General features: G+C 47.2%; 1 protein-coding gene across 1 annotated transcript in view; it reads right to left on the bottom strand.

Moving 5' to 3' along the window:
* UBAP2L (ubiquitin associated protein 2-like) overlaps positions 1-14,508 on the bottom strand; it is a 27,137-nt gene extending 12,629 nt beyond the window's left edge. The window contains exons 1-11 of the mRNA XM_009891591.1: positions 14,381-14,508; positions 13,724-13,801; positions 13,212-13,322; positions 10,488-10,656; positions 10,057-10,152; positions 9,281-9,326; positions 8,868-8,980; positions 3,607-3,659; positions 2,003-2,088; positions 1,375-1,546; positions 284-485 (exon numbers count right to left, since the gene is read on the bottom strand). Coding sequence (XP_009889893.1) covers positions 284-485; positions 1,375-1,546; positions 2,003-2,088; positions 3,607-3,659; positions 8,868-8,980; positions 9,281-9,326; positions 10,057-10,152; positions 10,488-10,656; positions 13,212-13,322; positions 13,724-13,801; positions 14,381-14,470 — 1,216 coding nt within the window. The 5' untranslated portion in view covers positions 14,471-14,508. The remainder of the gene's footprint in view (positions 1-283; positions 486-1,374; positions 1,547-2,002; positions 2,089-3,606; positions 3,660-8,867; positions 8,981-9,280; positions 9,327-10,056; positions 10,153-10,487; positions 10,657-13,211; positions 13,323-13,723; positions 13,802-14,380) is intronic.
* Between the last annotated feature and the right edge of the window lie 787 nt (positions 14,509-15,295).

The following is a 15,295-nucleotide window of genomic DNA, read 5'->3' as shown; positions in this document are numbered from 1 at the left end:
AGGAATGCCAGATCCCTGGCCCTAAAGACATCTGGAATGACCAAGAGGCAGACAGATTCAACTGCTTCAAGTATAAAAGGAACAGGGAAAGACTCGCATGCACTATTACGTTTTACTCTCACAAACTTCCACCCACAGTTCTTTTAATTTCTCCAGCAGTTGGCTTGGTTGTGAACTTGTGATCTGGCCCTCCACCGAATCCCTCACCCCGCTGCTTGCAGTGCATCTCTGCGGTTCTGGGAGAGCACCCTCCTCTCTGGGGAGCCACGCTGCTTTTCCTTACCATACTGTACGAGAGACGAGGTCTGCGTAGTGGATCCCATGTCCCAGGAAGAGGCAGTGGTGCTCCCACCAGGCTGGGTGTGCTGAGCAGCCAGCTGAGCCAGAGCCTGGGCGGTCTTGAACTGCTCCAGAAACTGAGAACCTGTAGTACTGCTGCTTTTGGTCTCCCCGACATCTCCAAACCCTTTCCCCAGCATGCTCACCTGCAATTTCAGCAAAGAAATAAGAAAGTCAATGTCTCCCTTGGCTTGGAACTTGGCTCAGAGGACAGATACACCTCTTCACATAAGCCTGAACACACTGTACTCTGCTGCTTCTCACTGGGCACCTCAGCCAAACTCTTGAGCTCCAGATGCACACAGACACTGCTGGCAAGGAGACCTCATACCTCTCTCACAGCCTTTATCACACATGAGTGCAGGTACACTTATCTGTTGCCCAACCCACAGCATTTTACGGTGTCAGGGAGGCTTACAAAGAAAGTTAACAGACAGGATCTTTAAAAATGTACCGAATTACTCACATGCATTTGGTTGCACTAAAAAAGACAGCCACCAGGAGAACTTGGCTTTACATTTAAGGTAGTTTTGAAAATCCTTCCTGAACTCTCTCACCATTAAGCACACAATTTTAATTTCTTTTGCTGAAGTTACACAAAGAAGCAGCTGCCCAGGGCTGTGCACATCCCTGATTCAGACTCAATGCCTCCTTCCTTCACCTGTCAGTAGATGCCAGCAGTTCATCCCACACCAAACTCCCAACCAGTCCCACTTCTCAAACTGTTGAATTTATAAACCCTGGACTGCAAGAGTTTTTTTTCCTTTCCTCTGAGCAGGAAAGAAGCATGCGTTGCAAATGTGACAAGGGCATCAGGGGAGGAGTTATCCCAATTATTTCTAATTAAGAAATGGACTTCATGCCTCTGTATTTAGAGCAGAGTGGGTATTGTCCAAGCAGAGGACTCTGCCACCCACAAGAAGCGACCAGGTGTCAGAACTGTATTCCCCACGTTGCCCAAATGTAGACAGGAAAAGTCAGGGAAACCAGCACCCGCCAAAACCTGCACGCTGGCAGGGACGAGTGTTTCCTTACCATGCTGTGGTGAGAGAAGGAGTTACCAGAGGCAGGCTGGGTTATAGCACTCTGCTTGGAATTGCTGAACACCAGTGGCTGGGCCAGGGAAGGAGCCTGGGACGACTCCAGGTTTGTTGACTCATTCTCCATAGAAGAGGGCGTCTTTCCGAGCAGGACTGCAAGATCGATTCTGGGTAAAGAAAGAAGATAACCCACGGAGATTACCAAGAGCTGTCATACCCCTCACTTCCATTACAGCAGTATTCTACCTCCAGCCTCACAATTTATAGCTTTTACTTTACAAATTGAACGAATTTGAAAAGTAAACTGAACATGAACTCAACTGCCAGCAGCAACCTCAAAAGGACAGAGACCATGCAAGATCCTGCACGGCCTTCTATTTAAAGCACGTCTTCCATTAATTTAACACAGCAAAACGCCCCCAAATCTGAAGAACCAGCAGCAGAGCTTAATCCAGGATAAGGACCCAGAAACTCCTAACTCAACTTATCAATTTACATCCATCTCATCTTATTCAGAGCTGCTGCATTTTAGCTAGCTGGCAAGGTTTAGTCTGAGATGGCAAATTGCTCTGGGACTTGTGTGCCACTCTTCCCACGTAAACAGAATTGCCATGGGTTATCACCTCTGTCCAGCTGTGATTGTCACATTCTCGGCAGGCAGAGGCACTGAAGACACGTTGGAGGCGGTGAAGATCTTCGTCTCAGACAGCTGAAAGATAAAAAAAGGCAAAAAGAATCCAAAAGTGAGAACAGCGTCTCAGGAGTCCAAGTAAAGCACAAACACATTTGAGACAAACAGCCACAGAGTGATTCAGGAAATTCAAGTGTTTAGACTCAAACTTCTCTAACATTTGGCTCCCATCAGAATCAGCTTCTATTTCATTTGTTTCTTCTCAGGCAAGTGCACAAATCACCTGCCAGTGAAAAAAAAAACAAACCAAAAAACAAACCCATACAAATAAACCCAAATCCTTCTACAAATTTCCCATAGTCCACAAATCCACTAGGGCTGCTGGGCTTAGACAGGCGCTCCGAACTGATGGTACGCAGCACTGATCTGCAAAACCCACTGCACAGGTAGGTGCAAGCATTGCTAGAGAAGTCAAAGAAAAAAGCTTCAGACCTACAATTAAGCTGCCAATGATGCTGGCCTCACCTGGATGATCTAACCAGGGCCCAACAGATCTACTTCAACTATGGAAGGGAAAATAATATTACTCAAAAATGAATGAAGGAGAGGTTTAATGACCACTTGCGATTTATCCCGGAACATATCTGAACATAAACAGCTTTTATTCCAGATGGAAGAGCTGCCAGCAACTAAACTGCAAGAGTTTAAAAACAAAATCAGGAACCCCTGGGAGCACATCACACACAGCGAAGGCAAGAAGGGCTATCAAAGGCTCTCTTCAAGCAGAGACCTGACTGAACAGACAGAGAAACTGCTTGCGTCTCCAAACACAGCAGGAGTGCTTCCTTCAGACAGTGCCTGGAAAGCAAAACCTTTCCCTTTGTGCCTGTTCTGTAGGCTTAGCAAAAATGAGCATGCAAAACTAATAATAATACTAAAAAAGGCCAACCCTGCTCTCATCTGCAAGAGCAGAAGTTCTCCCTTGATTCAGAGAGGGACTGAAGCCCATTTCAGGAGAAACTGATACAGAGGCATTAAAAGCAGGTGGTACACAGCGTTCATTCTCCCCTGAAGGAGACGCCAGGTAGAGAACAAAAAGCAGCGCGACATGCCAAAGAGCCAGTCAGAAGGTAAAGCCAAGAGCTTCTCTTCAATCCAAATCACAAGGACCAGCAGAGGCACGTGACACACGCAGGAAATCGCTGCTGCCTCCTCCACTGCACGCGGTGTGGATCAAAGGCAAACCTTCCCAAACTGCCACTCCACCAGAGGAGTAGAGCAAGAATCCTGCGTGGAGTCAGGCTAGTTTACAGAAGAATTCGATCACGCAGTTGCAGGAAATGAGAGGACCAGACTGGATGCCCCAGGAGATCCCTTCCTGCCTCGGGCTCCTCTGATAAGCTCTACTATACGTGTACTTTAGAAGCAGCGATGTTTACTTATTCATCATAGCTCCCGGAATTGGGAGCCTGGTTTGGGCTATGCCCGTAGTTTGGGGAGGATGGGCTTTGCGCTTCTCTCGTAGCTGTGTGTGTACAAACAGAACAGCAGCCTGCCGGCAGACGCCTGGAGGAGAGGGGTTTGGAGAGTACCTACATCTTCATTCCAGTCCTCCGTGCCCCATTCTTCCGTCGCTGCCCTCCACGCACCTACAGGGATAACAACAGGTAGAGAAGTTACGCACGCATCAAAGCTCTACCTCCAAGAGCCGGGGGAGCTTTGCAAGCAGCCGAGAGGATTTCTATTTGCCAACCAGACAAGTTAAAGCAGTCAAACCCCAACCCACGATTCACGGGCAGGGGGCTGCGATGGCATCACCCCAGCCTTGCTCGGGGCAGGCTAGGCGGAAAGAGAGGGACCGCTGGGCTGGCAGCGAGGGCAACGCACACACCCCGACACCGAACAGGAAAGCTGAGCTTGGCAAGGAAGTCCCAGCATCATCCCCAGCCTCCTTGTGCCATTTTTCCTCATTTCCCCACATATTGCAGTAGCTGCAAGTTGCTGCATACACGAGCAGTCCGTGTTACCCCAGCAGCTCGGACAGAGCACCTCCTTCGGGGGCTTCCTGCCAGCTCTTGTGCAGGATCTCACCACCCAGTTAAACCTGAAGCTTCTATAAAACCCAGGGATAACCGAACCATTTGCATGGTTCGTGTTTTTTCTTTTTTTTTTTTTTCTCCTTTCTTCCCTCCTCCCCCACAAAATGTTGAAACCTCACTGCACCAGGAACAGGCAAATGGGAATCAGAAAGGAAAATTTAAGGAACTAAGCAAATCCACGCATTTTCTGCGACCAATTTCAGAAACATGCTCAAAGTGAGTAGTTTAAGACATCAGGGAGAAAAGCACAAGATTTCAGCCGCAATCCAGCACAGCGCAGTTTGTAAGAGAGCAAAATTTACTGGGGGGCTAAAAAAAAAAACCCAAACGTTTTGCCTGGCCGCATCTTCACCTTGTTCTGCCTCTCACTTCCATCACAGTTTAACCTCAGTACTTTGAATTTTACATGGCAACTTCTGAATTTATTAGACAACTTAAAATTTGGTGCGGGAGGAGGGCGGGAACATTTTACCTCCCAAAAAACTCAAGAGTGTAAAAACAGCCGCATTTTGCGGGACTTGTTTTCAGCCCATGCAAACCAGATCAACAAAACGCGACACAGCCAACAGGGTTAATCCTGAAGCCATTCACAAGGACGGAACAAGTTGGCATCAGCCCTGTTATAAATCAAATGCCTTTTACAGCATAAAAGCATAACACGTGGGAACAAGACGACTGCGATTCTTCCGTAGGACACAATCGGGCTTGCTGAGATTTTGGAGGGAAGAAAACAGCAGATCTTCCCATGTACACTTTAATTACGAGGCAAAAACATCCAGACAACTGCTTGTCTAGAAGTGGGGGATTTAGTGCCCGAAATAAGTATATTATCAGAAAATTATTCCTTTTGCCATGTTGTTTTGTTGGGTGTTTTGTTTTGCCTGGCAAGTAGAGCCAATTCAAGAAGCCTCCCTTGTTTGTTTGGGTTTTTTTTTTTAATATTTAAGTCAGAAATACAGATATTTATACAAACGTGACTTCCCTGAGTGCCAGGAGTCTCAAGGCACACTACTGTACCCCCTCTGCCCCAGACAGAAACATCAGGAAAAGTTCAACGCATTCAATGCGCACCACATCTGGACTTTAAAAACCCAGATTCCGCCATTCCTTAGATTTTTTGTTATGCCCTCACAGCAGCAGTAGGAATTTTCATGGGTCAGGAAGAACCAACCAGCTCAACCCTTGCCCAAGAGGCGAAGTGGGAGCTGGAGGTACCTGGGTCAGCTGCAGTGGGCAGGGGAGAGCAGGAAGCCGAGAGAGTTGCCCCAAGAAGTTTGTGCATGTAGGAACATGGCACAGGGCTCTCTCAGACTTGCTCGCTCGGGGAAAATGAGAAGAAAAGCAAAGCAGCACAAAAAGCACCTATTTAGCATGGCTTGTGCTCCCTGCACATGAAGGGACAGATGGAAAACCAAAGACCTGCGACGTAGAACCTGGCATTTGCCAGAAAGGCTCCAGAAAGCTTCTTAACCAGCACAGTGCGTTGAGATTTTTTTTTTAAAAAAAAAATGAGTGTATCGCTCTCCATCAAGCTCCTCCAAAGGGGAGGGCTGCGACGCAAGCAGCGCCCTGACGCTTCCAACACCATTTCAGAAGTGTCATCTTCTGAACAGCAGTCCCTCCCCTCTGCTTTAAGGAAGCCCTTCAAAGAGCTGCTGGTTTTTGAGCTTCTCAAAACAGGAAAAGGGGAAAAAATAAAATTAAAAGTCAATAGGCGTTTGCCAATATGAATGAGCTGAAGAAAAAAAAATCCTGTTGTGTCTTCAAGATCCCCCCCGGCCCCCAGCACGAAATATACTCTCTCTTAGGTTTAAACTGGGAGATGAGCAACCAGCTTGCTCCTCCTGCAGCCTATCAGGCGGTCTGCCACCATCTCAGTGACTGAATATGTGCTCCATGCCTCAGCCTGGAAGGATAACAGACCCAAAACCCCCCACTCTGCACCTCAAAGGAATGTAAATCCAAACAAAGCCAAAGCGTGGCAAAAATATAATGGCAGCACCGGAGCAGATGGCCTTGTGCTGCCTGTGGGAGTTAAAGATTAACCCAGAGATGAGAACTGCAAGATGCTCCAAAGCAAAAGAAGCACTCCAAGAACGTCTGCCTCCGGGCCCCTGCAAGAGAGACTCTACAGCCTCAACACTCTTCCTCCTTTCCTGACCTTCAAGAGCAATGTGACGAGTTCCTTCAGAAGGGCCCTTAGCCTCGACTTCCAGACCTCAGCTTAGATGGAGGAGGTGTTAGTCAAACACAATTTGGTCTCGTTACGGACACCGATGGGATTTGGGAGGTAAAAGGCAATCTAGATCATCTCATGGGTGTCTCTTGGCTTCGTAAGGCATAAATGTATAGGAGCAGGATGTAAAGTGGCCAGGCACTGAGCAGGTTTGCCATCAAACATCTCGGTCATCTCAAAATCCACCCTCATCTTCAACTGCACTGTATGTCTGCTCAGGTGAAGAAGAGCAGCCAGGCAACAAGAGCATGCCAAAGCCACCGTCAAGCGCATCGCTCACCCAGAAGCAGCCGTAAGCAGCGGCAAAGCACTGAGATAGTTTAGCCAGACTAACTCCCCTTGCAGCAGCATTTTGACCCTAAGCAGAAACACAGCGGGGAGGCCAGCAGTGTGATCGCTGCAGAACTGAACCGCCGCACCGAGGAAACGGCACGGGGACAACAGCAAGTCACAGCTTTCCGGATGCGAGACAAGCGGAACACGACTAAGGTGCCTCAGGCTTCCTCCCCTCGGGTGGGACACTCTGTCGTCAGTGCTGTGGACACGGAGCTGCTCTGAGTACTGAGAAGCAGTGGCTGAAGTTAAAATTTATATAATCCACGAGAATTTGGGTTAACCTCTCCCAACTTACATTCAAGGTGTCAGCATTAGTAAAAGCACAGTCAGAACAAATGTCAAATATTCATTAAAATGAACAAATTAAGAGAGAGAATGACATATCCACAGATATTTCAGTTTGTTTTTTTTTTTTTTAAAAAAAGCTATAAAGTAAAGGTATCCGGGGCAGTTAGTGCACCTGGATGTATCGTACCAGGAGCAGTGTCAAATTTTCGGGGATAATTTGACCCCTCACCCCCAATGAAATCAAGTCCTGAAACAAAAAAAAAAAGAAAAGAAAGACAACCAGTGAAATTTTGACTTAAAGAAGTGAAGGCGAGTTTCATTGCCCCCACGTACACCAGTCACATCGTACCTGTGGATATTGTTAATTCAAAGAGATGCCTGTGGCTACTAAAATGGAAACAAAACGACCACGCGCGACACAGGTAAACAGCATAGCTGCGTGATAAACTTTACAGCTGTGTTGTAGCACTAGAGCAAATGTGAGTTGTTCCATCAGGAAAAAAAAAAAGAATAAATTCAATTCCCCCCAACCACACTCTAACCCACTTTGTTCCACAAAACAGCAAGACAGCAAAAAACCCAACAAAACCACACAGAAGCCTGTTCGGACTAGACAGTTAAACTTCCAGCACGTAGAGCTCATCCACTCCCATTCCTCTTTCCTCCAGAGACAAGTATACCCATTGCCCTTAACACATGCCTCAACTACTCCCTCTGGTATTTAAAACTCCATTTCTCAGCCGGCAAGAAGATGATCACTCAATCTGCTAGTGTTTTACAAAACCATGCTTGCTCCCCCCACTCTTTCAAAACAGCTGTTTTCTGAAAACAAAACAAAACCCAACAAAAAACCACCAAAACACAAACCAACCAAAAAAAAAAAGTACACTAACAATGCGTAGTAAAAGGTATCACAGTCCACAGTACTTTATTTCTCTCTTTCCAAAGGTACCAGTTTTTCAGCAAATACAAGAAATATGGAAGTGGCTTAAAGCAAAATTAACGCGGTTGTGAACGCTTCTGACAACCAAGAGGTGGTATTGACTTGAATGCTCAAAATTCATGGGAAAATAGAATAGTTTGAGTTCACAGCGGTTCAAGATTGCTCCGTAAATACAAAAAACCAACACTCTTTAAAAATCCCACACAAATAAACTACTTACGATTAGGCATTGTCCCTTGCGACTCTGTCCAGCTATCACACTGCAAAATCTGAGTTCACTTGTGTCTTACAACAGTGTGCATACTTGGAATAAAAAAAAAAAAGTACCATTTTTCCAAAGCAAGAGAATGTTCAAGGGCAGATCGGCGTTCATGAACCACACAGTGAAGAAACTTTTACTTCAAACAGGGAAGCGATGAGGATTTCTCTTCAACTAGCTCTCTGTAACAAGGTCTCACCCTGCAGCACTATGAGCAAGATGACCATGAAAGAGACAACGCTCCCCAGACCAAAATCAAGAGCAAGACATCTGAACTCCGAGTAATATTCTCTGGAGGATGCACCAAATATTAGGACAACTTGCACGTGTTTAACGCACTACAGTTTATAAAAAAAAAAAAAAAAGACAGACTTTTCCAAAGAGGCAGCATGGTTTCTGCTGGAAAACAAAGGGAGGCAACTGCTCCTGTTCCTCTGTTGGGCAACAGCACACAGAAGCTCACACCAGAACAATTGTCCAGCTCCCAATTTCCAACGTGGTCACCCTAACAAGATGCAAAGGCACCTACGGGCGCCAAGAAACAGGGTCACTGAAATCCACCTCTGAACCAACAACCCGCTCCTCCATCCCTGAGCCGAAGACCTACCCAGAACCTCCTCAGTGTGACCAGATGGACACAAAACCTGTTAACCATCTAAATACAAAACAGCCAACACGCGTGTGAAGACCACTTACTTGTGCCATCATCCGGCTCAAAGCTACCAGTGTTGTTCCACGTGTTGTTGTTGCTATTCCCATAGTTCTCATCCGTGCCGGCCGGCTCGGCATAGTCAGCTGGGTTGAAAGTTCTGCAAGAAATACAAGGATGGAAATTTTTACTCCCTCTCCTTAAGCATTTTAAACACAACCGATTTTATTCCGGACATGCCACATCTAAAAGAGTCTCCAAAAGACAGTTCTCTCAGCAGAGGGATGCCTCACCTACACCAGCCATTCCAAATTTAAGTTATTATGGTGTAGTTTGGGCTTTAGTAAGAAGAAAAAAAAAAAAAAAAAAGGAAAATCAGAACACAAATGACTGATGCAAATGGTACTATTCATGCACAAAGATTTTTATTTTTGCTACTGTTTGTACCAGAGAAACTTACCCCATGCCTTGGGCAGAAAATCTTCCCCCTCGCCTTCCAGAGCCACCTGTAAAATATACACACACACGCTGCTGAGCATCTCTCTTGGCTCTGCATCGCTGGGAAAAGAAACATTTGAACAACATATGGATTTGTGATGCCCAGAATATGAAAGCAGTGAGGATCTTCCCGAGCTGATGGGATTTCCAGCAGCGTCTTTATATGTATGGGAATGACCTCAGCTGGCTGGCAGTGTAATTAGCGATGCACAATTCCAGGCTCAGACGAGGTTTCCAGCTGGCACAAACCATAAATACCGGACCCCAGGTTCTGATTTCTGCAGCGTGTGTCCTCAGCAACAATTCCTGAGCAGCATGGATTTTGTGGACAAATTAATTTCTGCCGCTGAGTATTTAAAAGCCAAGCCAAGCATCTGCACAGCAATGGTGCTCAGAGACACGTGTGCAAGAACGAGGAGGATCCAGATGCTGTTGCTAACAAGCACCTGGCCCACCTGCCAAACCATCACCTTAGTTTTTTTAACTTCCCACCTTTATACAATAAAGCCCTATTTTTTTCAGCTCCATGAGATGGAAGAACTAGATACTTTTTCTCGCAAGCTTAAGATGGGGAAGCAACATGTAGGCACTAGGTGTAAGCATGAAAAAGAAAAATCAAGTGCTTATTTTCAGTTTGGCAATTCCTCCCATCAAAGAGGCTTTCAGACCTCACAGAGGAGACAGATACACCGACACAATTCTTCTCCCACCCCCTCTGACCTCAAACCCTGCGTGTACCTCGGCCTCGGCCACGTCCCCGTCTCCCTCTTTCTGTGCCTCTTCCAGAAGTTCCTCCACTCTTACCACCGTCTAGTCCATTCTCCTGGCCCCGAACTGAAAGACAGAACGATGCAAAGACAATTTCAAGACTCATCCTGCTTTAGGGATGATCCAAGACCAACCTCAAACAGTGAAGCGCAGCGGCTGTGCGGGAGATCACGCCACCAAACGCTCCCATAGCTTCTTTTATTTAAGCTGATGGTATTGAGGGTATCACCCAAGGAATCATCTCAGACAGAGGAGCATCAAACAGATGACCACACACGCAAGCATGGTTTTCCTTAAAGACACGTCTGCCCAAGAAGCTTTACTGAGAGCTTTTACGCAGCCCAAAGCGCCTCGGCGTGCACCGTGAGAGTTATGGGGGTTATTAAAGGGCAGGTCCATACACTCTCTTCCACGGCTGGCACCTCGCCCCCGCCTCGGTGGCCCGCCACGTCGTCTGCTGAAATCCCGATCTCTCTCCCGGTTCTCTTTGCTTTCTTCACTAGGTTCTGTCTGTCCGCTCTCCTTCTGTCCTGAGACACCCTTCTTCTTCCCGACCATTTCCCAGGAATGCTGAAGATTTGCAAAGGGGAAAGCAGTTAATCATGGTTTGATCGACGCACGATGCAAATACACACATAAACATGCTACAGAGACTATAATTAGGGTCTCAAGAAAAATGGTTTCCAGTCCAAAATATTATTTTGTTTTTAGAAGATTCTACCAGCCTACACACAGTACAGCCTCTTCCTTCAGGGAAAGCTTTCTTACAGCTGACTGGCACACAGTTTGAGGTAACAGGAGATGAGTTATTCTATTTCTACAAAGATCTACTAAACCTCTTAAATAGAGAGGGCACAATACTTACTCAGGTTCAAAGCGTGGATAAATTTACCCTGTTTAGGGAAAAAAACCCTGCCATTTCATACAGGTCACTGTTTTGGGGAGCTCTCAGAATAACCCAGGTAAATATTCCAAAATGCTCTACAGTCAACATTTTGGGGCAAGTTGTCGTCTCAGATGCTGAGTGACTTAACAAAACCCCTCATCTAAGTAGCAGCTCGCAGGGAAAGGAGTATCACAGAATTTATCCAACAGGCAAGTTCAGATCATCCCCAGTTCAACTGTAAGAAGTTAAGCACGCCGCCAGCTTACTGCCACGGGCCCACATCAGTTTATTTTATGACAGTCTGCAGAGGTTTCATACTCTTAAACTGACACTGCACACTGTTAGAACAATTAAAAATAGTCACAAGTCATTGACAAACACCTGAAAACATAACTGGCAGACAAGTAAACAGCTGGTTTTGGATGGCAACATGCAGGGACAGTGACAAAAAAAACCTCAGAGGCATGAACTGCCTTCAAACCCACGGCTTCTGAAGTCTCTCTCCATAGGCATCTGGCTCAGAAGGAGATTTAGGAAAATATTTACTTTGAATACTGTAAATTTTAAGCCAAATCTAACTCAGCGCTAAGATCCTGCCAGCTCCTTTGCCGTATGAAACACGGTACGGTATGAGTAACTAGCTCAGCAGGTGAGCTGTCTTCATCAGCAGGTGAATATCTGAGCAATTAGCAAGTCTGTTTCTTATCAGAAAATCCCCTTTACAGGATTGCTGCACAAGCTGAATCCAGGCCAGAAGCGGCTCCAAGACCTTTGACCAATTACAGTGCAGGCGCTGCCTGCGCTCAGCGCGGCGGGTACCAGCCCGCAGGCCCCCCATGGCACTGCAGGCTGGAGAAGCGGGCAGGCTCTCCAGGGTTTTGCTCTGCCAACTCCATTTCTGCCTCTACAAATCTTCCGCAGTAACCGTGCCTTGCCCCGCATCTCACGCTGCTGAGCGTTTCAGCTGTTCCAATAAAGGAATTACCGCTACACAACGCAGTTTGTGGCACACTATCCTGGATGCTATTTTCATGAGCAATGCGTTTTGTCCAAGAAACGCAATGGCTGTGATAACAGGAGTTTGTCGTTTAACTAGAAGCCGCTGGTTACAAGGGATGGGGAGGAAAATACAGTCATGGCAGAGCTTTGCCTCAGCAATGCACAATCGTATCATCTCCCTTTCTAAAAGGATTTTCCAACAGCTGTTTTGTTCAGTTGTCAATGGAAAGGGCTCTCTAAAGGCAAGGAAGAACCCTTACATGCGCTGCGCTGAACTTGGCTGCTGCCAAAGTTAGCAAAGCACCTGACTTTGTGGAGCAGCTCCATTACAGAGAATATAGTCTGAGCTGTCCAGCTCATCCATCTACGCTCAAGAAGAAAAATGAGGGAAATAATGAGGGAAATAATGAGCTAACGCATAATATTCTGAAGGGATACTTAGAGCCTCAACTCTACACAGAGTTGAGTCGGCTTCAGCCAAACCAGGGTGCTGGGAGGACATGTTTGATCAGCAGCACTTTGGAAGGATGTGATATTTGTAGGCTTTTTACTGGGCTGTAACAGAACTTGTGTCTCTCTGCTGCCTTTGTCACAAAATGAATGACATCCTGCACACCAGGCGGAAGGTTCCTCCTAACCAAGCGCTTCTTCTGTTCTCCAAGCTGACTTCGGCTTGCCTGAGACAGGCACCTCCGTGAGTGACAGCAGTCGAGCTTAACTCCACAGAACACAAACAGCAAAAGACCCTCAAAAGCGTGGCACGGGCAGCGGCACACAAGCCGGTCAGCACATCGCTGAGAAGCAAACGTTTAGGGCCAGAGACACAAAATTGCGTTACCCTAAAAGAAAGGAACCACAGCTAACATATAACCGCCCTTTAACGCAGGTCGATCAGCCCTTGCGGGGAAAGATAAGTTATTTCATGCTCACAGGACTGTGAAAGTTTATACAGATGCCACCGTACCGTTGTCAAAGTGCTTGGATTCAAAAGGAACAGGAAGTAAATGATTTATGGCATTTTCCCCTCTACTCCTTTGGGCCACGCTGGCCACGCTCGTATTCTGAGCAAGCCTACGGAGAGCAGTGTTAAGAAGCCAGGACACAATCACACGTAACATGCTACTTGTGGAACCAGTCGGTCATTGTGGCTCTCGTTATCTAGACATTACTGTATGTCTTGTCTCCAAATATGCAGTTACACTGAACTAGGCCTCACCAGATTTACAGGACCCAATCCTACCGTGTCCGGATTGCCCTCCAGCAGCACGTTGATGGCTCTGTTAACATCTCCGTTGCAGTCATGCAGAGCAATCACGCACTCGTCCTGGTTCTTGCCTGTGATGTCAATCAGCTGTAGAGAAGACAACATCACAGTCAGCAGGTCCCAAACCAAGGCGGCACCAAAATCTCTATGGATCTCTTCGAAGACAAGCAAGTTGAAGCCCAAATCAGAAATCCTACAATGGAATGTCAGGGTTTGGGAGTCCCTCCAGCATCCTCAGCTTAATTACGCCCCCTCAATGAGAAGTAACCGAGGGTGGGAATTACTGAGTTACCGTTGTTTCAGCACAATCCAACCTAAAACCTCCTTTTCTCAGGGTAACACTGTTCCCTGCATTCTGGGGAACACGCCAGTCCAAGGAAATTCAGGCAGCAGCGAGATGCATCCCTCCCACCCCCCACAGCATTCACGGTATTCTCGACATCGATGCTGCCCTCCTGTCAGGGTTCACCCTCACTTTCCATACTCACTTGTTTCACCTTCTCCTCAAAGTCAGCGTCGTTGTGGTCCGAAATCATCTGTGCAAGTCGAATCTGTTCTGCAGTGGCCTAAAGAAATTGAATGGAGAGAGAGAGCACAGTTAGAGTGGCGCATTTCCAACAAACCTTCCTCCAAACGCCACACCGCTTCCCTGAGATCTCTGGAAAGGAATCAATATGATGAAGAGGAGGCGCAAACAAGGGTCAGAAAGAAGAACGCTTCAGAGAGAAAGTCAGACCGAAGAGGAGCAAGTGAGGGGAGTCTGGAAGAAAGGGATGCACCGCTGGATGGCCTCGCAGCACTGGGTGAGCAACGATCACCTAAACTATGTCTATTTTGAGACAGACCTTACCACCACCAGAACATCAAGACTCACTCCAGGCGGCTTCTCAGCCACTTGCGTTCATTAAAGTGAACGAGGAATGGTCAGATGGAAGTGAAAACAAATCTCAGCCCCCACTGCCGCTCAGAGGCACCGATGCAGAAACCCCACCGTCAGTGGCTGCCCAATTAACCTGGCTCTGCCAGCAGCACCCTGCAGCACGCGGGAAGTTCGTTAGACCAAGCCCAGCCGTTAGCGCTGGGCCAGGCAGGAGTGCCAGGTCTCCACCTCCAAGCTAACTGGTTTCCACGGACGCTGCCCTTACCTGCGGCCGCTGCTTGTGCTGTGTCTGGCTCTGTGTCTGTGTCTGCTCCCAGTTCCCCCGGGCTCGGTTAGTGCCCACCGATGTCATCATTTACAGTATATACAAATAACAGTATTTACAAGGTAGAACTCTGTGGTGGGTCAGGGGAGAAGAGAGAACAGACTGTTAGAAACCAAAAAACAAAAGACAGCACCAAGACTGAACGATCGCGTAGGCAAGGCAGCCAGTAAAGCCATTGCGGGCCCCCACCCTCCCCCAAAAGCCACGGCGGGCCAGCCTACCATTTCCACGTGCCCCCAAGACAAAAAGGCCACCTCTACTTCTTGAGGTTTCTCCACCGGTACCCACAGTGGAGTGCTCCAAATGAAACATCACCTGCCTCCAGGTGGGAGCAACCGGGACCCAGGAACAGAAAAAGTACCTGGGGTAAAGGGCTGAGCAACTCGCTGCTACAATGCAAGTGTGTGAGCGGGCACGGATTTGCCATGACCGGGGCCGTAAGAAGCTGCAGGGATCAACTGGAGAAAGGAACGCTTGAAAAAAAGCTCTAAAGAAACTTCACTTTGAGAGGAGAACACCTCAGAGCCTCAGACACACCAGCTACTTCCCCTTCTCCTTTCCTGCCTTCAAAGCAGGGCAGGGGAAGCAAACGCTCTCCAGTATTAAGTGGTGCCACAGGTAAAAAAATACTGCCCTTGCAGAACTGCCAATTTTTGCTTGCTTCAGTTATTCCCCAGAACTGGAAATAATAAGTTTTCTTCTACCAAGTACTCTAGATTTCAAGGAGGAATAACAGCCAGCAACGTTCAGTAACTGCTTGAGGCAAAAAATCCCAGTAAGAGTTCAGGCCATGGAGCGTCCAAAGCAATTGAAGTTTTATAAATTCACACCGGGCTTCAGGGAAAGATCGCAACC

Source organism: Charadrius vociferus, unplaced genomic scaffold, assembly GCF_000708025.1.
Source record: "Charadrius vociferus isolate BGI_N301 unplaced genomic scaffold, ASM70802v2 scaffold1089, whole genome shotgun sequence".
Taxonomy (NCBI): domain Eukaryota; kingdom Metazoa; phylum Chordata; class Aves; order Charadriiformes; family Charadriidae; genus Charadrius; species Charadrius vociferus.
The sequence above is the reverse complement of the archived record's forward strand: the minus strand, read 5'-3'. Positions and strand labels throughout refer to the sequence as shown.